Source organism: Lynx rufus, unplaced genomic scaffold, assembly GCF_022079265.1.
Source record: "Lynx rufus isolate CCGP_SWC_20201006 ecotype Redwood Valley unplaced genomic scaffold, mLynRuf1.p SCAF_12, whole genome shotgun sequence".
Classification (NCBI taxonomy): domain Eukaryota; kingdom Metazoa; phylum Chordata; class Mammalia; order Carnivora; family Felidae; genus Lynx; species Lynx rufus.
The window spans coordinates 20,719,834-20,743,887 of NW_025814826.1; the positions used below are offsets into that span (position 1 = coordinate 20,719,834).

The 24,054-nt window shown below is 37.5% G+C and overlaps 1 protein-coding gene across 1 annotated transcript in view; it reads left to right on the forward strand.

Annotated features, from left to right (window-relative positions):
* The window catches only part of CUNH8orf34 (chromosome unknown C8orf34 homolog), a 164,279-nt gene that overhangs the window by 69,455 nt on the left and 70,770 nt on the right, over nt 1-24,054 (forward strand). The window contains 1 exon segment of the mRNA XM_047073747.1: nt 11,409-11,556. Within this exon segment, the coding sequence (XP_046929703.1) occupies nt 11,409-11,556 (148 nt within the window).

Sequence of the window (24,054 nt, forward strand, 5' to 3'; positions counted from 1 at the left end):
GATTATAAACCATGATCAAGTGGGATTTATCCCTGAGTTGCAAGGTTGGTTTAACATATGCAGACCAATAAACATGATATACCCCATTAACAGATGAAGGGGGGAAAATCACATGATACTCCCAATAGAGGCAGGAAAAACATTTGATGAAATTCAACTTTCATGGTAAAAAACTTCCAACAAATGGGGTATAGAAGGAACATACAATAAACTAAGGACTATGTATGACAATTCCACAGCTAACATTATACTCAGTGGTGAAATCAGTTCCTGATTTTTCTCTAAAATCAGGAACAAGGTAAGGGTGACCACACTCATCACTCCTGTTGAATACAGTACTGAAAGTCCTAGCTAGAACAGTTAGTCAAGAAAAACAAATAAAAGACTTCCAAATCAGAAAGAAAGAAGTAAAATTGTCTCTATTTGCAGATGACATAATATTATGTATAAAAAATCCTAAAAACTGCACCAAAAACCTGTTGGAATTAATAAATGAATTCAGTACAATTTCAGGATACAAATCAATATAAAAATCAGTTGCATTTCTATACACCAACAACGAACTATTGGGAAAAGAAATAAAATAATCTCCTTTACAATACCTCTAAAGTAAAATATATAGCAATAACTTAACCAAGTGAAAGATCTGTACACTGAAAACTATAAGACTTGGATGAAAGAAACTGAAGAAAACACAAATAAATGGAAACATATCCCATGTTCATGGATTATAAGAATTAGTATTGTTAAAATGTCTGCACTATTCAAAACCTCAATAGATTCAGTACAATCCCTATCAAAATTCCAATGTCATTTTTCACAGAAATAGAAAAAAAATACTACAATTTGCATGAAACCACAAGAGACCCGAAATGGATAAAGCAATCTTGAGTAAGAAGAGCACAGCTGTAGGTATTACAATTCCTGATTTCAAATTAGACTACAAAGCTATAGAAATCAAAACAATGTAGTATTGGCATGAAAACAGACACTGTAAATCAATGGCATAGAATAGAGAGCCCAGAAATAAATCCATGCATATATGGTTAACTAATATTTGATAAGGGAGCCAAGAATACTCAATGGAGAAATGATAGTCTTTTCAATAAATAGTGTTAGGAAAACTGGTTATTCATACGGAAAAGGAGTACAATTGGACCCTTGTCTTTCACCACTCATAAACTTTAACTTAAATGGATTAAAAATTTAATCGTAAGGTTTGAAGTTGTAAGAGTCCTAGAAGAAAAACAAAGGAAAAGCTCCTTGACATCAGTCTTGGCAACAATTTTTGTATATAAAACCAAAAGCACAAGCAGTTAAAGCAAAAATAAAAAATTGGGTCTACTTCAAACTAAAAAGCTCTGCACAGCAAAAGAAATAATCAACAAAATGAAAAGGCAACCTATGGAATGGGAAAAAATGTTTGCAAACTAGATAGCTGATAAAGAATTAATATCCACAATATAAGAAACTCATACAACTCAATAGCAAAATAATAATAATAATATGATTAAAAATAGATGACCTGAAGAGACATTTTTACAAAAAAACCCAACAACATACAAGTGGACAAAGGAGACATAAAAAGATGTTCAGTGTTATTAACCATCAGGGAAATGCAAACGAAACCCATAATGAGATATCACCTCACACCTGCTAGAATGGCTATTGTCAAAAGACAAGAGAGATATTAAGTATTAGTGAGCATGTGAAGAAAAGGGAGTCCTTTTACACTGTTGGTGGGAAGTAAACTGGTACAGCCACCGTGCAATTAAAACAACAATGAGGTATCATTATAAACCAATAAGAATGTTTAGATTACTCATTTATTGCTGGTGTGAATGTAAAATACTCCAAAAAAGGCTTATAAGTTCCTTTTAAAGGTAAGAATGACCTTAGCATTACAACCCAACAATTGTATTCTTAAGCATTTGTCCCAGAGAAATGAAAATGTATGTTCACACAAAAGCCTATACATGCATGTTCATGGTAACATTATTCATAATACTTAAAATGTGGAACTAACCAAATGTCCTTCAATGATTATTGATAGTTATTACTGAATGGTTAAACACACTATAGTACATCCACATCTTGGAAATAACACTCAACAATAAAAAAGAATAAACTATTGTTTATTCTTGTGCTTATCAATATAACTTGAATGAGTCTCAAGGAAATTGTGTTGAGTGTAAAAGTCAATTTCAAAAGGATATATACTTCATGATCCCTTTTATATAACATTGTGAAATAACAGAATTGTAGAAATGGAGAACAGAATGTGGTCACCAGGGCTTAGGTATGGAGCATGGGAGTGGGAGGGTATGAGTATAAAGTGATAGCAAGAAGGAGTCTTGTGATGATGGTGCAGCTAACCATCTCCACATGTGGTAAGATTGTGTAGAGCTACACACATACACACACACACATGCATGTAAACTGGGGAATGTAAATAAGTTCTACAGATTGTACCAATGTCAATTGCCTAGTTTTGATATTATACTATAGTTTTGCATGATGTTAACATTGCGGCAAGCTGGATGAAGGGTGCATGAACCTTTTTGTACATATCTTTGCAACTTGCTATGAATTTATAGTAATTTCAGAATATACTCCTAAAAACTGCAAATAAGTAATGAAAAGAGGAAATATTAAAAACATCCTTAGAAAATTCACATTTTCTTTAAAGAAATGTGGCTGAATTCTCAAAAATAATAATGGAAACGAGAAAATGGAAAGAAAGTAATCCCAATATATAGTTAGATTCAGTGAAAATATCTTTAGGTCTAAAAAAAAAGATGGCTGGTACAAAAAAACCCCACAGAATTTGGCACTACTAAAATAAAAGGTATTCCTTATGTTGCTGAGAATGATCCCAGATGGATGGTTGGAGATGAAGGAAGAAATATAGCAATAAAAATAGTAAATATGTGGATACATACAAATGTATGCTAATGCCAGGGGTGATAAATGGAATCAAAGTATTCTAAGTTCCTTGCAAAATCTGAGATGAGGGGAAAGGACCAATGACTTAATGCGGCTAAGTCAGTATTAATTTGTCATCTCTGGAAAGTCACAAAAAGAATATTAAAGGTGTGTAAGACTTTCAGATTAGCATAAGGAAAAGTTCAATGAATTTTTGTTAATCCAAAGGAGAAAAATGAACAATCTTGACAAAATAAATAGAAAAGTGAGTGATACAAGATCGGATGAATTTTTCCTCAAGCTATCAGAATTTATTGTATAGCTATTAAGATATTGCAATGATGGTGAAGTTTGGCAAATAGATTAATGAAAGAAAAATGTAAGTTCTAGAAATAGGCCACTTGATTTATGACTCTTAGGGTGCTAGAATAGAGTTAGGACTTAACTACGTAGCAGTGTTCACCTATGATAGTCCAATCTATCCATCAACAATTTAAAGTTATGCTTGCCATAGAGACAGAAATGTGTACATTCTTTCCTTAGATGATTAGTTGTAAGAGGAAGTAATGGACACGTACTATTAAATTTCCTCATTATTCTGTCATGCTGAAGACTCTGTTTTCGTTACATATTCTTTACAAATGATGAAAGGCTAAAACAAATAAATTCATACTCAACTGAGAGACATCCTTCTTCTTATCATATGTATATACATACATACATACATACATACATACATACATACGTACATACATACATCTGCTACTTCCATCATGGGTTGATTTAATTAATTTCTTTGAGTTCGGAAGTGCTTTATTATTTCTGCTGAGTATCCCTATATTTTACTCCTACAGTGGTATTTTCAAGTGAGATTCTAGAAATTCCTACCTAACACCAAATAAGTTGCTTTGATAGATGTTTATGTTGAACAATATAATACCCTAACTGAAAATATTTCCATGTGGTATGTTAATATTTTTCACTGGAGACCTTGATATTTTCCTGGAAATTTAATTATAAGCTTGTACTTTTATATGAAGATTTTCTCAAAGTAGATACTAAATACTCAATAATTTAATCTGAAAGGAAACTTGTGTATTAGAGGAAAGATTAGTAGACATTAGACAAAATATTTCATCACTTGTCATCATTCGATAGTTCCACTGGTTAGATTTACTTATTTGCCTATATTATGAAAAGGATTATAAAACAACTTACTTTTTACTTTCCCTAGATTATCTAGATTATATTCCATAATACACAACAAGGCTAATTAGATGCCTTTTATTACTTATTATAAATGAGTATTATAAACCTAATTGTATATTATATTTAAAAAGGGACAAGAGCCTTTTAAAATAGGAATACACATTTTCTTTTTCCTAGTCCTGTATTGTTGTGTGTGTGTGTGTGTGTGTGTGTGTGTGTGTGTGTGTGTGTGTGTTGGTTTGCGTTGGTGGGTTGTTGATGAGGGGCAGGTAACCAGAAATACGCAAGGATTTAACAAACACCTTTGTAAAAGTGAACGTACACTAGTTGGGTTGTGCATCTTGTATACAAGCCTTTAATTTATAGTGAATGATTACGTAAAATACCTGACACTTGTACATACTGGATTCAATACATGATAGTTTAATCACTGCTATTCACTTTGCTTCCTTTTCTCTTGAGATCATTGTTCCAATGAAATCTTGGTTTTGACTGGGAATGAGGGAAGTGAGTTTAGGGCAGGTGTGGGCATGGTTCTGAGGTAGAAGAAGGTTGAATGACCAGCAGATAATTTGAGTTCTATGCATAGAAGGGTTTGACAGAAAAACATGAAACAGATGCTTGTCCCCTTCTCACTTGTGCATGGATCCCTAGATGCTGCATTGGAACTTCTTCCTGGCCAAAGGCAAAACTCATAACATTGCATTAAAGGTGTAACAAGGCAGGGGAAACAAAACAAAACAAAACAAAACAAAACAAAACAAAACAAAACAAAAACCTCCTTGTTCTACTTCCATTCAGATAAAATGAAGGAGAGAAAGGAAAGCATGGGTTCCGGTGTGGGTGGAAACCAAATGGAATTTGATCAAGTAGGAATGGTGACATCAATTTAAAATGTTTCAGAAAAGTGTTTCTGGGACAACTGAATTTTAAGTGGACATTCTCTCATGAATTTTTTGGTAGCCCAGTGTCCATTACCTGCCTATATATGACATTAGTTGGGTAGGGGGGTGGAGTGGGTGTTCAAAAGGTTGAGATTTCAAATGCAAATTTTAATAAGATCTAATTAAAAAGAAAAAAATTGAAACGTGCAGATTTAGACTTAATTCAACCATCAGATCCTAAAACAGTTTCGAACTAAAATAACATTCTACATATAATAATGTTCCATATAGAATTAATATTTAAAATATTTATGGGTGTTGAGTAAAAAATATATCTGATTGACACCACCTCCATAATGGAGTATAATGTCCTGCATATTTACTGATTTAACAAAAGGACTATATAATGAGAAAGCTAGATTTTAGAAATGGATTTGTTTCTCTATAACTTTCTCCTGAGGTTAAGAGGAACAAAAGTAGTACTTACCTGTTAGGGTAATGAAATAAAATGTAACTTAATCCCAAGGAAGTAATTAAGTAAAGTAATTTTGGGGCATAATGCCATACTGTCTGTATACTCTGGGACCCAGAGCAAGGATTCTTAATTTGGAGTCTGTGAAACCCATGGATGGATAAACAAAATATTATGTAATGTTATGTTAAATTTGGTGTTTGTGTGTACATATGTGCTTTTCTGTTTGTTTTTTGACCAAGGGATCCCATAGCTTTCATTAAATGAAATGATCTTTTATTAAAATAATTTCTACTATTAGCTGATTACTATTCCAGTTTTAATAATGACTCTGTGATGAGCTGCCTCCTCACTCATGATTTTGCTTGGACATTAAAATAAATAGTGTTTTGAGACAGTCATCGTTAGTATTCATTTTCCAGCTCGTTAATTTTGATAATGTTATATATAGTACACAGTTGTCTTATTATTAGTTATAATAGCCCTGAATTCCATTTGTCTTTACATGTTTGCATCCAGTAATTGCTTAATGATCTATGTTCTGTAGTTTTTCAAAATTTTTTAAAAGAACGTTATCTTCCTATGTATATTTTTAAAATTAGTGTATTTGAATTGGTACCAGTAACGAAATTGTAATTAACAAGGAAACAGCTATTAATGTAGGGGACTGTCTCAATATATAGTATATTCATGAAGTTAAAGACTGTAGTTGATAATAAACTATATTAAGAGAACATCTATTAGTTTCATAACCAGAAAAATAAAGCCCAATAAAAAGATGCAATATGCATATATAGCATCAAAAATGTATGCTATAAAAATGTGATAGAAATGGTAATGATAGTAGTAGTAATAACATATAAACATACAAAATATTATGATGCAAATAGATCAAACTAATCATAAATGTGAAAATATTAGCTAACACATCTTTTGGGTGGATCGTTAAGGGTTCAGTCAGGAAAGCAGAAGCCACTCTATGTATCTGGGTCTTACAGGGTTTATGTGATGGTGAGTTAGAAGGGGGGACACAGAGGCCAGGGAAATGCTGCTGCAGGTTGTGCGGCTTTCACCAAAGGCAGGAGGTGGTGACCCTGAAGATCTCTGCCTGGAACACAGAAGCAGGTGGCTCTCAAATGCTCGCCTGGAAGCTGCTGCAGTTCTCCAGTATCTTTGGGAGCTTCCAGAGTGATCCCAGTCTGCAGTGGTTTCTACAAACTTGCTGGGAAACTTCTGTGAATCTCTCATCTGCCCCACATATGCTTGCATTTAACTCTGGAGAATAATTTCTTCTGCTTCTCTCTCCTATTTCCCAAGTCTCCTATGAATTCCTCACACTAGGAAACTTTAACCCAGATCATATAAAGGAGATTCTGGGAGACAGTTTCCAGCCTATCAGTGTAGGCTACATATATCCCAAGCACTTTATGAATGCTTTGCAATCATTTTATTTAATCCTCTTGGCAACTCTATGATCTAGGTAGTATGTATTATCATTTACAATTAGTAGATGAAGTATTGAATGTTAAAGTGATGGTCTTACCCAAAGTCAAACAGCTAATAAGTAGAAGTTGACTTAAAGTGTCCATCTGATTTCAAAGCTTTGGTGTGTAATCATTACCTTATCCTGTGTCTTTTGCATTTCGTTTACATTAGTAATATTATTGATATTAGTTAAGTATGAATGAAATCCTCCATTGGTGACAGTTAATACATTCTGTTTGTAACTTGAATGCCTCAAATTTAACTAAGCCTGTGACTGCAAATAGATCACATCAAAATTAATACCTATATTTTATTAATCCCCAGGTCCTTAGACTAAAATTTCCACAAATGTTTTTGTTCCAGGGCAGGAGTGCTATTACCACTTCCATTGTTATTTCAATTTTTATGTGCCCACAACCAACATTTCCCAGGGATCCTTGGCTAAAGGAAGACTTGAAAATCTCTGAAGCAGCAAATTAGGAGGACGCCCCACACTATAGGCCGGATTCCTGGGTGAAAAAGGGGCAGGCAAGGTCATTAGTAGAAGAGGCGAAGGCATGCCCTCTCCAAATCTTTTCTAAGTTCAGGGCAGCCATTGAGCTGTCGGCCTGAGCTCTAAGGAGGGCTTTCGTCATTGAGCTGGAAGTCGGGGTCCGGTGCATTGTCCTCAGAGCTGGGGAGCAACTCCACGGTGTGGTTCCAGCATCCCCATAGGGTCTGAGGGTGGAGGCTCGCGGTTTGTTTGTTGGGCGGGCAGGAGGGGTAGGTTTCTGGCAAGGGGCGAGGCTCTGGAGACACAGGGATATCCTGACACCGTGCAGCCAGCTCTGGGGCTACAGGACGGGGTGGTGGTGGTGAGGGGTCTTCATGGTGTGCCCTGATTTCAGGCCTTCCAGGAAGCTTGCATCCCGGGACAGGTTTGGGGTGGCTCCCCCAAAAAAGCATTGTCGGTGGCTCTCCTTTGGGCAGTTGCGAAGATAATTGCATCCCAAGGCAGTAAAGGCGTTATGTTACCCAGGGACTCTGCCCCCTAGGAGCTCGCGCGCTGTTAGGGCTCCCGGGTCGGTGGGTGGGTACGCCCTCGACGCCAGCTCGTCGGAAGGTGAGCGCTGCGGTGTGTCTGGATCTGCGCCTGCGCTGGGCCTCCATAGAGTTAGAGCGCGAAGCTTCGAGGGAGCGCCCTGTGCCTGCCTTGTAGGAGCTTGCGCTGCAGGCTCTCTTGGCCGCCACCCAGCACGGCTCACGGGTGGCCAGTGTAGTGCGGACAGCCAGGCGCAGCATCTCCATCTCGGTCAGGTTCTAGCACTCAGGGAATTTCATGTCACAGCTCTTGCACTGATGGTAAGAATTGTAGCTAAGCCCTACCCACCCCCCCCGCCCCCCACCCCGTACCCCCGCTGGAAGCACAGAACATTTCCTCCTCGTATTCAGCCTGCTTACCTGACACCGATTGCTGTTCTGGAATAGCTTCTTCCTTGTGTGAATAATCCTTGTGAAACTTTTCTGCAGTCGGGTTTCTATCTCCAGCCTGACATCAGGTGCACGACTCCTTTCTCTTTTCTTCAATCTGTGTGCCCCTCTGTTCTCTTTGTATATAAATCTTGGGTGGAGGAGATCATGGTGGTGATCAACCTTTTTGTTGCCAGAGCATCTTTGCAAATACAAGGATTTAAATTTTCAGGTCTGAGAAGAGAGGTTTCTATCCAGTTCAAGTGCTCGAAATTATTCTTGTTCTTTGTTGGTGGATACATGGATTGAGTGGGAGGATAATTCCTCTTATAAATACAATAATTTAAAACTAGGCTATTGTCCAGCCAAGGTACTCAACCTACCCTATTGCAAAAATTAACTATTTTCATTTTGTTTATGACTAAATTTATCCTGTGTCTTTACTATATATTCATTAATGGAATACAAGGATATCCAAAATTAGTTATGAGACTAGTGATATTTTTAAAATTTAACAATAATTACTTGGCTTATTAAGACTGTATGACCCATCTTCTAAAGACAATATAGGAACACTTTATTTTATTTTAAAAGTAGGAAAATAGACACAGAAACTTTCCATCTAAGTTGAAAGGTAAAAAGGAGTGCATGAGATCTTCAGAGGTTTCAGATTAGAAATTACTGTGGCTTTAAAGCTTTATTATCTGACCTGATTTTGCTTTATCTGAGTGCCCAGGCCTTCTGTGACAAGAGTAATCCAGTTGGTTCTTCTATTTCTTTTTCATTATTTGTAATGTATGATGTATTTAAATAGAATATGATACATCTATAGAAGCAGAACTCAAAATATTTTACATTACATTCCACTGATGTATAATTGGGGTTTAAATGAACCCTGCATTGCTTTAACCACAGTATAGGAATGACCTCTTTAGTTATAATTAATAATTGAGATCTTAAATAAAAGAAATAAAGAAGACCTGTGCCAACTGGTTGCTTGCTTACTTTTTCAGCGTATAAAAAAATCACAGTTGTCTGTTAAATATTTTGCTACATAGTATTTTTCTGGTAGAAATCCTTTGCTCTTTTTAGCTCCAACTCTATGTTCAATCTGTACGTTTTTGAGATACCGTGAATTATTTTATCCATGTCTCTGAGATCACCTTGGAATCTTGTCATCTACAAGGTCCATTTAGCCTCTACTCGGGTAAATCAGTGTGTTCCTAGATTGTTGGCAATGTGAACAAATATCCCAGAGATATCATGACAGCAGTTTCTTGTATAGGAAATTTGAAGAGTGTTTTCTGCTGGGCTAAGAAATCTATGCATGCTTTAATTGTTGTTAATTAGGACAAAAAGAGACTTTAATTACTATTATGTACCTGGGGTCAGTAAACTAAGAATTCATTTTTTCATTTATTCATTCATTCATTCAGTACCAGCTATGAGCTCTGTAGAGTTCTAGGCTCTAGGGAGAGAGTAGAGATCTCTCTACTCTCATGCTTTCAGTTCTGCGGTAGAGGATGAGCAGAGGCAGGCACAAAAAGATGAAAAAATATTAAATGAGATGATTCTGGAGAATGCTAAATGATAGGAAGAAAATAAGATAATGAAGTGATAAAGACTTATGAAGATGGGTTAGGGTAAGCTTCTCTTAAGAAGATATCATTAGAGACAAATGATGACAAGCCAGGCACCTGAACATCTGAGAGAAGAGCATTCAAGGCAGAAGAAATAGGCCACCAACAAAAAAAGACAATGGGATGGGGAATTTCCAGTATCCCTTCTGTTAGTACTCCTAATATCTGATTTTCTGGCCCACTCATAAGACCACTGTTTCTCACAGAATCTAAACTCAAAATAACAATTGACAGACTAGAATTCTGGGCTAAAACTAGCAAGGTGAAACGTGACTGATGTGAATGTACAATGGTGCATACAAATTCACAAACCTAGTTACACAGCACAAAAGATATCCACGTGGCTTGGCAGCTGTTCTTATGAGAACAGTTTAATTGACCACAAATTGGAGCTTGCTCTTTGCTGTTCCTGACTAGAAAAAAAACAATGTATAGATATCACCCTTCGGCAGCTTTCTGCCCAATTTAAGGTATCATTATAGCTACCCCAAAATGGAACAGCCTGCTTCAGCAAGTAGAGAAATCTCCATTGCTTAACTCACTAAAAAAAAGAAGAATGATTACCCATCAGGGCTTTGGGAAAAAGTAAATATTGTTTGGAGACTAGTTTAAGACATTTTTTGGTTTCTGTGAGTCGGTGACTTGTTAACTTGCTTCTAATGTTCATTCCAACGAATTTTTTTTTTCATTTTGGGATATGGTTAAGAAGGAAAAAATAACGTTTGTATATAAGGTATATGGTGAAGTCTACCAAAAGTTTAGTTTGTAATGTATTTCTCAAAATAGTAATCTGAAGTTTAAAATTCTTGGGCTATAATTTAAAAAATCGGTTTTTTATTATGTTTCTTTATTTTTGAGAGGCAGAATGCGAGCAGGGGAAGGGAAGAGAGAGAGGGGGACACAGAATCAGAAGCAGGCTCCAGGCTCTGAGCTGTCAGCAGAGAGCCCGACGCGGGGCTCGAAGTAACAAACCAGGAGATCAATGACCTGAGCCAAAGTCGGACGCTCAACCGACTGAGTCACCCAGGAGCCCCTTGGGCTATAATTTTTAAAAGAATTTAGATCACAGTTGTAGTATTTCTTTGGCCAGGTAGAATAAGAAAAATAAATGTAAGTAAATATTTCTTGGCTTTGTGTGTGTTAGCTGTGTAACATAGTTTACTCTTCTGTACTTCACTTTCCTCACAAGGAGGACAATAGCTTGTACCTGCCTGAAAAGATTATCATTAGGATTAAATCATTTGGTGTATATAAAGTAGGTAGAGCAGTGCTGGCAACAGTAAGTACTATATAAGTGTTCACAATTATTATTAGATACACATATATGCTGTATTTTGCTTTCAGGAATTAATGACCAAATTAATAACTGAGACACCTGACCAGCCAATCCCATTTCTCATTGACCATCTTCAGTCTAAACAAGGAAACCGCGGACAGCTTCAAAGAACTTTATCTGGATCTGCAGCTCTCTGGGCAGAAAGTGAAATAGCAGGTAAGTAAAAAAATATATTTTACAGTTGATTTTGTTACATTTAATTAAAAAATGTACAATAATCTTTCTGATTATAAGATAAATGTAAATGGTTACTAAGGGTTTCATGTATTCATTTGTAACTTAACCCATATGCTAAAGTTTCACTCATGTATGGAATTTAAGAGACAAAATTAACGAACAAATGAAAAAAGACAAAAAAGAGTCTTAAATGCAGAGAACACACTAGTGGTTGCCAGAGGGGAGGTGGAAGGGAGGGGTGAAAAAGATAAAAAGGATCAAGAGTGCATTTATCTTGATGACCACTAAGTAATGTATAGAATTGTTGAATCATTATATTGTACGCCTGAAACTACTACAACCCTGTATGTTAATAATACTTAAATAAAAAAGAAAAAAATTTAATTTTCCATAAGATACTCTTGAATTTGAACATATTGTTATATATTATGCTATGTATCATGCTTCAAGATATGAGAATCTGTATATTCCATTTTAATAGAAGATTCAGATTTGCACAAAAAGGTTTCATTCCATATTAATTCAAACTAACTTTTCTTTCTTTTCATGAAGAATTTGAATTCAGGGCTTATAGCTTATCTGTAGAAAGGTAAACAAAGATTTTTACGAAGTTACCTTTCACTTTGTCCAAACTAATTATTATTCTCTATTTTCCGTGGCGCCCATTGTTATCTTATGTAGTAAGTTCACCCTTACGTGGATTCATTTACTCCGGTCGTTGGGGAACCAACCTTACCAAGTCTGCAATAGCCTCATCTCCCCAATAAGCACTGACTGAGAGAACTGGGTAGATTTGACTTTGATCTTCGCTTATAGAATGTGTCCGACAGTTTTTTTCTTCTACGTACTGGCTTGTTGGTTTGCCATTTACTTATGAAACCAAATCCCCTATGCCTGTTGCATCAGTAGGCAACTCCTTGCCTAATTCCCGTGGAAATCTGTTTGATATGACTCCACATGTTTCCCTGGAATGACATCTTCTTCACTTCTCTCATCCTTTTCATGCTCTATGAGATCCCATGAAAAGATTTTGGTCTTCTTTGGCTATATTCTCATACTGGTACCTTCTTGAGACCATGTTTCAAAGCCACACTCAAGTGGGTAGGGAATAGGGTATCCTCTGAAAAATGTAGAGCTCTCTGGTATCAGTTATCCATACAGAAGTATCTGCATTATATAGGAAACTAGGATATGAACTTTTGGCATATAAAAGAGAATCCTTGCTTTTTTTCCTGGCCTCACTTTCTTGGGTTTAGATTTTAAGTAGCATGGGTATATAGGCATGAACTTTGGTTTGTAGGTGCAAAGTTGGCACTCATCATGTAAAGGCAGACCATATGAAACTTACGAGCCCAGTGAGGTCGTATGAGCCCACATTTATAAATTGTAGTATCTGGATAGTAGTATGTTAAACTCTGCGGTTTTAATCATCACACATTTAGGATCTCATACTTTCCGTGGATCAGAAGTCCATACCTGGAGCAACTAGATCCTCTGTCTAACCTCACAAGGCTGGAAATTAAGATATTGGCCTGGTTGCATTCTCATCTGGAGGTTGGAATAAGAAAGATCTGGCTTCCAAATTCATTCAGACTGTTGGCAGCATTAATTTACTTGTGGCTGTATGACTGAGGTTTCCGTTTTCTTGCTGGATTTTAGCCCGGGTTGCTCTCAACTCCGAGATGCAATTCACAGTTCTTTGCCATGTGGCTTTCACATCATGGAAGCTGACTTCCTTAAAATCAGCAAGGGACTTTCTCTTATTCAAGTCTACTGAGCATATATAATATAGCATAATCATAGCATTGACATCCTATCATCTTTACCATATTCTGTTGGTTTGAAGCAAGTCAGAGGTCCTATCTACTACACTTAAGGGGAGGGAATTATATAGGGCATAATGTCAGGGGCAAAAATAATGGGAGTCATCTTAGAACTCTGACCAGAACAAGTACTGCTTGGAGAGGGTGAAGGAGGGGAGGAGATTTTTATAACCCCCAATTTACTGACTTGGGTAATATCATACGTGCATATTTTACAAAGCAAGATGGGAACACAGGAGTAAATTTATGAAGGACAATAATAAGTCCACTTCCTGTTGATCACTTTGAGTTTCCCATGGGGCATTTTAGTAGGTATTTCCAGCAAGCAGTTAGATATGAGTCTAAAACTCTGGGGACAGGTCAAGGCAGGACTCACAGAGTGGCATTCAGTATGATGCAAGTTATGATAACCAATGGAAGAAATTGTGGTCAAATTTGTAGGTAAAGTAGGGGATGGACTGGGGGAAGCAAGTGTGGGATTACGTCTGATGCCTAAAATTTTGTCTTTTTATTAAGAAGTGAGATTGTTTGATGGGAGTATTAGCAATCAAAAAGAATGAAATCTTGCCATTTGCAACTACATGGATGGAACTAGAGGGAATTATGGTAAGCGAAATTAGTCAGGGAAAGACAAATACCATATGACTTCACTCATATGAGGACTTTAAGATACAAAACAGATGAACATAAGGGAAGGGAAGCAAAAATAATAAAAGGACAGGGAGGGGGACAAAACATACAAGACTCTTAAATATGGAGAACAAACAGAGGGTTACTGGAGGGGTTTTGGGAGGGGGATGGGCTAAATGGGTAAGGAGCATTAAGGAATCTACTTCTAAAATCATTGTTGCACTATATGCTAACTAACTTGGATGTAAATTAAAAAAATATATAATAATTTAAAAAACTAAAAAAAAAAGAAGTGAGATTGTTTGCTGAGGACAACAGGATTGGGTATTGGATAGGGGAGATTAGAGTGAGTGATGCCAATTGTGAAAAGTCACCAAGGAGAAGAAAACAAGAATTGACAAAAGGAAAAAAAAAGACTATGAGGCAGTTCTGGGGCCTCTCTGAAGTTGAAGACATGAGTTAAACATAGAAACCATTAGCACGGTTGTGCTATTTCTCCAACAGTGCCCAGAAGTAGTGGGAAGCAAACAGGGCAGACAGTTGGAGGGACTGATTGAGAATTGTGGTTGTGGTACGGCAAGGGCGGAGGGCAAAATAACAGTTTAGCACAGCAATTGAGGACGTTTGGGAGCAATTTATGCAAGTGATCGAAGCACAAGGTCTAGTATGAGAAGGTAGTGAGCAAAGATAGGAAAACAACTAGACAAAAAAAGCAGATCAGAGAGCTAAAGACCTTTTGGAAGGCTGGTGCAGTGTAGGTGCAGTGAAAATATGAGAGATGTAGGACAGGGGATTGTGATATTTGAGATAAAAAAACAGGTGGAATGAGTCCCGATGATGAGAATGTCCTGTTGGTAGCTTTAGTTTTGGGGTGTCTTAATTATTAGGGAAGTGAAGCTTTTTAGAGTTAGGGAGGACAAGGAAGTATGAGACTTCATGCATGATTTATCTGAGGATTAAGAAGATGAAGCCGGGGCGCCTGGGTGGCGCAGTCGGTTAAGCGTCTGACTTCAGCCAGGTCACGATCTCACGGTCTGTGAGTTCAAGCCCCGCGTCAGGCTCTGGGCTGCTGGCTCGGAGCCTGGAGCCTGTTTCCGATTCTGTGTCTCCCTCTCTCTCTGCCCCTCCCCCGTTCATGCTCTGTCTCTGTCCCAAAAATAAATAAATAAAAACGTTGAAAAAAAATTAAAAAAAAAAAAAAAAAAGAAGATGAAGCCAGAGTTTCATTCAAGTTGTTGAAAAGTTAAGGGAGACTGTGCCAAGGTCTTAAGTCAGGCTGTGGAGTAATCAGGAGCAGAAAGATGGTAACAATGAAGAGTGCTGAATAGCGTAAGCAGGCAGCATATACTGCAAAAGAGAAGGGACTTCCCACTTAACATTGTTGGGCCAGGAGAACCCAATCTTTGGTGGGTACCACATGGGACAATGAGCCTTCCATTCCAGGAAGCTGCAGAGGAGGGAGCGCTCTTGTGGAAAGAGTGAGGTGTCTCTTCAGACATGAGGATAGAGAAATGTTTGTTTACCATGGAATGTATGCCCCAGAAGGTGAAAAGGAAAAATTTTAGAGAGAAAGAGTATGACAGGAGGGAGAAGTAAAGCATAGGATAATTCTTGGATATGAATATAAGTGGTGATGTTATAATTTAGGTGACAATAAGTAATGCCAGTTTACATCTTGACTACAGTTTTGAATTGTTTTCTTCTGGTGCATCTTCTAATTAGCAAGAAAATTTGTTAATATTCAAGGTATCATGGTATAATACCTTTTGAAAATATCTGAAGTTGTCCTTTTATTGCCTTTAAATATATCTAGCAATGTGGGACACAGCATCATCTACAAGTCTGTCATTTAGCATTGTTGAGGAGAAACTTGAAACCTGCCTTATTTTTATTTCTTTTTCGATATTCTAATTATTTTTCTTAAATACTTATGGTTTTTTTTCTTTATTTGTGATATTGACAAGTTTTCCTGGGTCTATATCTAGATGATTATCTTGTTACAAATTTTTATCTTATATTCAGTGAATCTTTTCAATCAGCAAATCTAGGTCTTCAGCCTAAAACTATTTTCCTCTTGTGTACTTAGATATTGCTTCTGTTATATTTGTTTTTTATTTTTTCTTCAGGAAAATCAACTCTGTGTAAATGGAGTTTGCTTTACTGTTCTTCATTCCTCCCATTTCATTTCACATTATATTTGCCTTTTTTATTGACCGACTTCTAGGGAAATTTGTCAAAGTGTGCTCTCTGTGTCACTGACTCCATTTTCTGCAGTATCAGTTTTCTCTTTCTGGCTTTGAAAACAAATTTAAATGGTGGTATTGCATTTTGGTTTATTGTCAGAATTTCCTTATCTTCTTTATCCATTTCTGTCTGAAGTTATATTTTATTGTAGGTTGGTTGGTTAACCTATCGCCTCTCACGTTTCTTTTTGTTTCATACAATCCATTTTCTTTTATTTTTATTGAGAAGGCAAATTAATCACATTCTAAAATTTTAAGGTTTTTCATAGTAAATCTTTTCTAAGATTTATTTTTTGGAGGTATCACAATTCTGGATTTTATTTATTTTTTTAAAGTATAATTTATTATCAAGTTAGCTAATATACAGTGTATACACTGTGCTCTTGGCTTCAGGAGTAGATTCCCGTGATTCATTGTTTACATAAACACCCAGTGCTCATCCTAGCAAGTGCCCACCTCAGTGCCCATCACCCATTTTCCCCTCACCCCCACTCCCCGCCCCCCTCAAAGTTTGTTCTCTGTATTTAAGAGTTTCTTATGGCTTGCCTCCCTCTCTGTTTGAAACTGTTTTTTCCCCTTCCCCCATCATCTTCTGTTAAGTTTCTCAAGTTCCACATATGAATGAAAATATATGAGATCTGTCTTTCTCTGACTGACTTACTTCAGTTAGCATAATTCCCTCTAGTTCCATCCACATTGTTGCAAATGGCAGGGTTTCATTCTTTCTCATTGACAAGTAGTATTCCATTGTATGTATAAACGATATCTCTTTTATCCTTTCATTAGTTGATGGGCATTTGGGCTCTTTCCATAATTTGGCTATTGTTGACAGCGCTGCTATAAACATTGGGGTGCGTGTGCCCCTATGAAGAGGTACTCCTGTACCCTTTGGATAAATTCCTAGTAATGCTATTGCTGGCTCATAGGGTAATTGTATTTTTAATTTTTTGAGGAACCTCCACACTGTTTTCCAGAGCAGCTGCACCAGTTTGTATTCCTACCAACAGTGCAAGAGGGTTCCTTTGCTCCACATCCTTGCCAACATATGTGGTTTCCTGAGTTGTCAATTTTAGCCACTCTTGACCAGTGTGAGGTGGTATCTCAGTGTGGTTTTGATTTGTATTTCCCTGATGATGAGTGATGTTGAACATCTTTTCATGTGTCTGTTGTTCATCTGGATGTCTTCTTTGGAAAAGTGTCTATTTATGTCTTCTGCCCATGTCTTCACTGGATTCTTTGTTTTTCAGGTGTGGAGTTTGGTAAGATCTCTATAGATTTTGGATACTAACCCTTTATTTGATATGTCATTTGCAAATATCTTCTCCCATTCGGTCAGTTGCCTTTTAGTTTTGCTGATTGTTTCCTTCGCTGTGCAGACACTTTTTATCTTGGTGAGGTCCCAATAGTTTATTTTTGCTTTTATTTCCCTTGCCTTTGGAGATGTGCCGAGTAAGAAGTTGCTGTGGCTGAGGTCAAAGAGGTTGTTGCCTGTGTTCTCCTCTAGGGTTTTGACAGTTTCCCATCTCACATTTAGCTCTTTCATCCATTTTGAATTTATTTTTGTGTATAGTGTAAGAAAGTGGTCCAGTTTCATTCTTTTTCATGTTGCTGTCCAGTTCTCCCAGCACCATTTACTAAAGAGACTGTTATTGTTCCATTGAATACTCTTTCCTGCTTTGTCAAAGATTAGTTGGCCATACATTTGTGGGTCCAATTCTAGGTTCTCTATCTTATTCCATTGGTCTATGTGTCTTTCTGTGCCAATACCATACTGTCTTGATGATTACAGCTTTGTAGTAGGGGCTAAAGTCTGAGATTATTATGCCTCCTGCTTTGGTTCTCTTTTTTCAACATTATTTTGACTATTCAGGGTCTTTTGTGGTTCCATACAGATTTTAGGATTGTTTGTTCTGGCTTTGAGAAGAATGCTGGTGCCATTTTGATTGGGATTGCATTGAAAGTGTAAATTGCTTTGGGTAGTATTGACATTTTAACAATATTTGTTCTTTAAATCCATGAGCATGGAATATTTTTTCCATTTCTTTGTGTCTTCTTTAATTTCTTTCATAAGTTTTTTATAGTTTTCAGCATACATATCTTTTACATCTTTGGTTAGGTTTATTCCTAGGCATTTTATGGTTCTTAGTGCAGTTGTAAATGGGATCAATTTCTTGATTTCTCTTTCTGTTGCTTCATTATTGGTGTGTAGAGATGCAACTGATTTCTGTACATTAATTTTGTATCTTGAGACTTTGCTGAATTCATGTATCAGTTCTAGCAGCTTTTTCGTGGAGTCTTTCAGGTTTTCCATGTAGAGTATCATGTTGTCTGTGAAAAAGTGAAAGTTTAATTTTTTCTTTGCCTATTTGGATGCCTTTCATTTCATTTTGTTGTCTGATTGCTGATGCTAGGATTTCCAACACTATGTTACACAACAGTGGTGAGAGTGGACATCCCTGTCGTGTTCCTGATCTCAGGGGGCAAGCTCTCAGTTTTTCCCCATTGAGGATGATATTAGCTGTGGGCTTTTCATATATGGCTTTTATGATGTTGAGGTATGTTCCTTCTATCCCAACTTTCTTGAGGGTTTTTATTAAAGAAGGATGCTGTATTTTGTCAAATGCTTTGTTTTTATCTATTGACAGGATCATATGGTTCTTATCCTTCTATTAATGTTGTGTATCCAATTGATTGATTTGTGAATGTTGAACCAGCCCTGCAGCCCGGGAATGAATCCCATTTGATCATGGTGAATAATTATTTTAATATACTGTTGAATTCAATTTGCTAGTATCTTGTTGAGAATTTTTGCATCCATGTTCATCAGGGATATTGGTCTGTATTCTCCTTTTTAGTGAGGTCTCTGGTTTGGGAATCAAGGGAATGCTGGCTTCATAGAGTGAGTCTGGGGGTGCCTGGGTGGCTCAGTTGGTTAAGCACCTGACTTCAACTCAGGTCATGATCTCACGGTCTGAGGTCAAGCTCTGCTTTGGGCTCTGTGCTAGTAGCTCAGAGCCTGGAGCCTGCTTCTGATTCTGTGTCTCCCTCTCTTTCTGCCTCTTCCCTGCTCTCTCTCTGTCTCTCTCTCAAAAATAAATAAACATAAAAAAAAAGAATGAGTTTGGAAGCTTTCCTTCCATTTCTATCTTGTTGGAACAGCTTGAGAAGGATAGGTATTAACTCTGCTTTATTTTTTTTTTAACGCTTATTTATTTTTGAGACAGAGAGAGACAGAGCATGAACAGGGGAGGGGCAGAGAGAGAGGGAGACACAGAATCGGAAACAGGCTCCAGGCTCTGAGCGGTCAGCACAGAGCCTGACGCGGGGCTCGAACTCATGGACCGTGAGATCATGACCTGAGCCGAAGTCGGACGCCCAACCAACCAAGCCACTCAGGCGCCCCTATTAACTCTGCTTTAAATGTCTGGTAGAACTCCCTGGTAAGCCATCTGGCCCTGGACTCTTATTTGTTGGGAGATTTTTGATAACTGATTCAGTTGCTTCTCTGGTTATGGGTCTATTCAAATTTTCTATTTCTTCCCGCTTGAGTTTTCGTATTGTGTGGGTGTCTAGGAATTTGTCCGTTTCTTCCAGGTTGTCCAGTTTGTTGACATATAATTTTTCATAGTATTCTCTAATAATTGTATTTCTGTGGTATTGATTGTGATCTCTCCTCTTTCTATTGGGGATTTTATCTATTTGGGTTCTCTTTCTTTTCTCTTTGAGAAGGTTGGCAAGGGGTTTAGCACCCTTGTTTATTTTTTCAAAAAACGAACTCTTAGATTCATTGATCTGTTTTGTTTGTTTTGTTTTGTTTTTGAATTCTATATTGTTTATTTCTGCTCTAATCTTTATTATTTATCTTCTGTTGGCTTTGGGGTTTCTTTGCTGTTCTGCTTCTAGTTCCTTTAGTATGTGGTTAAATTTGTATTTGGGATTTTTCTTGTTTCTTAAGATAGGCCTGGATAATAATGTATTTTCCTCTTAGGACTGCCTTTGCTGCATCTCAAAGGGCTTGGACTGTCATGTTTTCATTTTCATTTGTTTCCATATATATTTTTAATTTCTTCTTTAATTTCTTGGTTGACCCATTCATTCATTTTAGTAAGATGTCCTTTAACTTTCATACATTTGGAGGTTTTCCAAAATTTTTCTTGTGGTTGATTTCACATTTCATAGCATTGTGATTTGAAAATATGCATGGTATGATCTCAATTCTTTTGTATTTATTGAAGGCTGTTTTGTGACCCAGTATGTGATTTCTTGGAGAATGTTCCATCTGCACTCGAGAAGAATGTGTATTCTGCTGTTTTTGGATGAGAAGTTCTGAATATATCTGTCAAGTCCATCTGGTCCAGTGTATCATTCAGGGCCCTTGTTTATTTATTGATTTTATGCCTAGATGATCTGTCCAATGTTGTAAGTGGAGTATTAAAGTCCCCTGCAATTACTGTATTCTTATCAGTAGGACTGCTTATATTTGTAATTAATTGATTTGGGTTTGTTCAAGTTGGGGGAATAAACATTTACAATTGTTAGCTCTTTTTGATTGATAGACCCCGTAATTATGATATAATACCCTTCTTCATCTCTCATTACAACCTTTAGTTTAAAATCTAGTTTGTCTGAAAAAAGTATGGCTACTCCAGCTTTCTTTTGACTCCTAGTAGCATGATAGATGGTTTTCCATCCCCTCACTTTCAGTCTGAAGGTGTCCTCAGGTCTAAAATGAGTTTCTTGTAGACAGCATATAGATGGATCTTGTTTTGTTTTGTTTTGTTTTTTATCCATTCTGATACCCTGTGTCTTTTGATTGGGGCATTTAGCCCATTTGCATTCAGAGTTATTGATAAATATGGATTTAGTGTCATTGTGTTATCTGTAGGTTTTATGCTTGTGGTGATGTCTCTGGCCCTTTGTAGTCTTTTCAGAATCCACTCACAGAGTCCCCCTTAGGATCTCTTGCAGGGCTGGTTTAGTGGTCATGAACTCCTTCAGTTTTTGTTTGGGAAGGCCTTTATCTCTCCTTCTATTCTGAGTGAGAGCTTTGCTGGATAAAGGATTTTTGGTGCATATTTTTCCTATTCAGTACATTGAGTATTTCCTGCCATTCCCTTTTGGCCTGACAAGTTTCATTGGACAGGTCTTCTACTACCCTTATGTGTCTACCCTTGTAGGTTAAGTCCTGTTTGTCCCTAGCAGCTTTCAGAATTCTCTCTTTATCTTTGTATTTTTCCAGGTTCACTATGATATACCATGGTGAAGACCTATTCTTGTTAAATCTGAAGGGAGTTCTCTGTGCCTCCTGGGTTTGGATGTCTGGTTCCTTTCCCAGATTGGGGAAGTTTTCAGCTGTAATTTGTTCAATTAGTTCATTTCAAACCTTCTGCCCTTTCTCTCTCTTCTTCTTCTTCTTCTGGAACTCCTATGATACAGATATTATTACATTTCATTGAATCACTTAGTTCTCTAATTCTCCCTTCGTGGTCTAGTATTTTCTTATCTTTTTCTTGGCTTCATTATTTTCCATAATTTTATCTTCTATTTTACTTATTCTCCCTTCTGCTTCCTCCATCCTTGCTGCCACTGCATCATTTATTTTGCACCTCATTTACAACATTTCTTAATTTGTTGTGACTATTTCATAGTTCCTTAATCTCTGCAGCAATAGATTCTCTGCTATCTTCTATGCTTTTTTCAAGCCCAGCTATTAATCTTATGGCTATTATTCTAAATTCTTGATCAGATATATTATTTATATCTGTTTTGAACAATTCTCTAGCTGTCATTTCTTCCTGGAATTTCTTTTGAGGAGAATTCTTCCATTTTGTCATTTTGGTGAGTTTTCTGTCTCTTATATGTTTTAATAGCTTGTTATGTGTCCTGCACCTGTGAGTACTACTGTGAGCATTAAAAAGGGGTCATACCCTCTCCAGGGCCTGGCCCTTCAGGAGGTGTTTTTGGAGTGTGTTGTATGCTGTCTGTTGTTATGACTCTGGTTGCTTTATCTCCCCAGTCATAGTGGTGGTTTGGACCTTCTACCAGGTGTGATTTGATTTGTTCATTGAAGTAACTCTGGAAAAAATTTTGAAAAGGGGGATGGTGGTGGAAGAAGCCTTATCCCATAGAAAGAAAGAAATGACAGGGGCAGGAAAAAAAAGGATAAATGATCAGGCAGAGAATCAGAGAAACTATACAGCTTAATCCAGAGAGAGAGAGAGAGAGAGAGAGGAAAATAAAGAAGGAAACACAGAAGAGATGCAAAAAGAATAGATTAAAAATGTCTACTTAAACAAGCAACAACCAGAATAGAGAAGGGAAGAAGTAAGAGGAAGAAAAGGAAGAAAAAAATATATATAAAATAAGAATTGACCAAGAATCAATTAAGAAAATGCAAAACCACTGGACCAATATCTGATGGTGTCTTGGAACTGGTGGCTGCCCTGGTCTGGAGGAGGGGCCTTCTGGTTCGGTCAGTGTCTATCTTGCTCTGTTAGACATGCAGTTACCAGGCACTGAGGGATGTGGTTTGGTATCAGTGGGTGCCACATCTACTGTGGGCCTGTTTTCCATTCCCTGAAGCCCCACCTTGTTGGGGATGGGTAGAAAAATGGAGACATCCGAGTCTCTTCTCCCCAGACCGGGTGTCCCAAACCACTCTGTTCAGGCTGCCCTCACAGTGCCGCGCGGGTGTGAGCGGGCCAGTTTGTCCCACTCCACAGTCTCCCGTGCCGCCCAGGTGCTTGGCTGGGATTCAAACCCTGATGTCTTAAAGGGTCCTATTCTGCCCACCCTGGTTCTGGGGTAGTGCCACTCCACCAGCCAGCCAACAAAGAACCTCTGACTGGCTGGTGCCTGCAGGGTCTTTTGTCCTTGGAATGTCTCTATACCTTCTTCTCACAGCACTCAGGGTAGGGGACTGCTGTCTCCCAGTGTGCCTCTGAGCTCACTACCAAGCTCTGGGCTGGCTCCCCTCCTTCCCAGGTGGGTGTACAGGGCAGCAGGCCCCAGTCTGGAGAAAGCCCCGCAACCCTGGGATGAGTTAGAAATTGGTTCTTTCTCCATTTTGTCTATTCCTTAGTTCATGGTTTTTCTTTTGTCCAAATACAATCCTATACTTCCAAGCCTCTCTTTCTCTTCCTTTTGTCTCCCCACGGAAGGGGATCCCTCCGCTCCATGCCTACTCTGCCCATTTTATCTCTCCCAATTGACAATCACACACCTGTGGCCTGCCAAGTTGTCCTCATGAGTCTCTGGAGATGTTTCTGTCACTCTGTAGCACGGATTCCTGGAATTCCAAGTCTTCTGGCTTCAATACTGCTGTCGTTTGAGGGACAAGGGAACTTCGGGTCCCCCTACTTCTTTTCAAAAATTTTAGAGCGATAGAACAAATCATGACTGCTACTAAAATTTCCATTATCAGTTGAATTCTATGGGTCTCTGCTACACTCATGAGTAACTTTATGTTTCATCTTGTTTTTCAACTGACGAAATAAGAATAGTATCATTACTAGATTATTTATGTTAATGTGGATTTTTCTCCTTGTCTGTAGTGGAAAAGTAAAAAAGCCACAAAATCTAATGTGCCATTCCTCCTTTGTTCTTTTTAACCTTTTTCTTTGTATCATAAAATTATGTATTTTATGACCAGGATCCTTTTTCCTTTAGCCATATTGCATTAGAAGATATTACATTCCATGGTGCCTCAGTGGCTCAGTCGGTTAAGTGTCTGAGTCTTGATTTCGGCTCAGGTCATGATCTCACCATTTGTGAGATTGAGC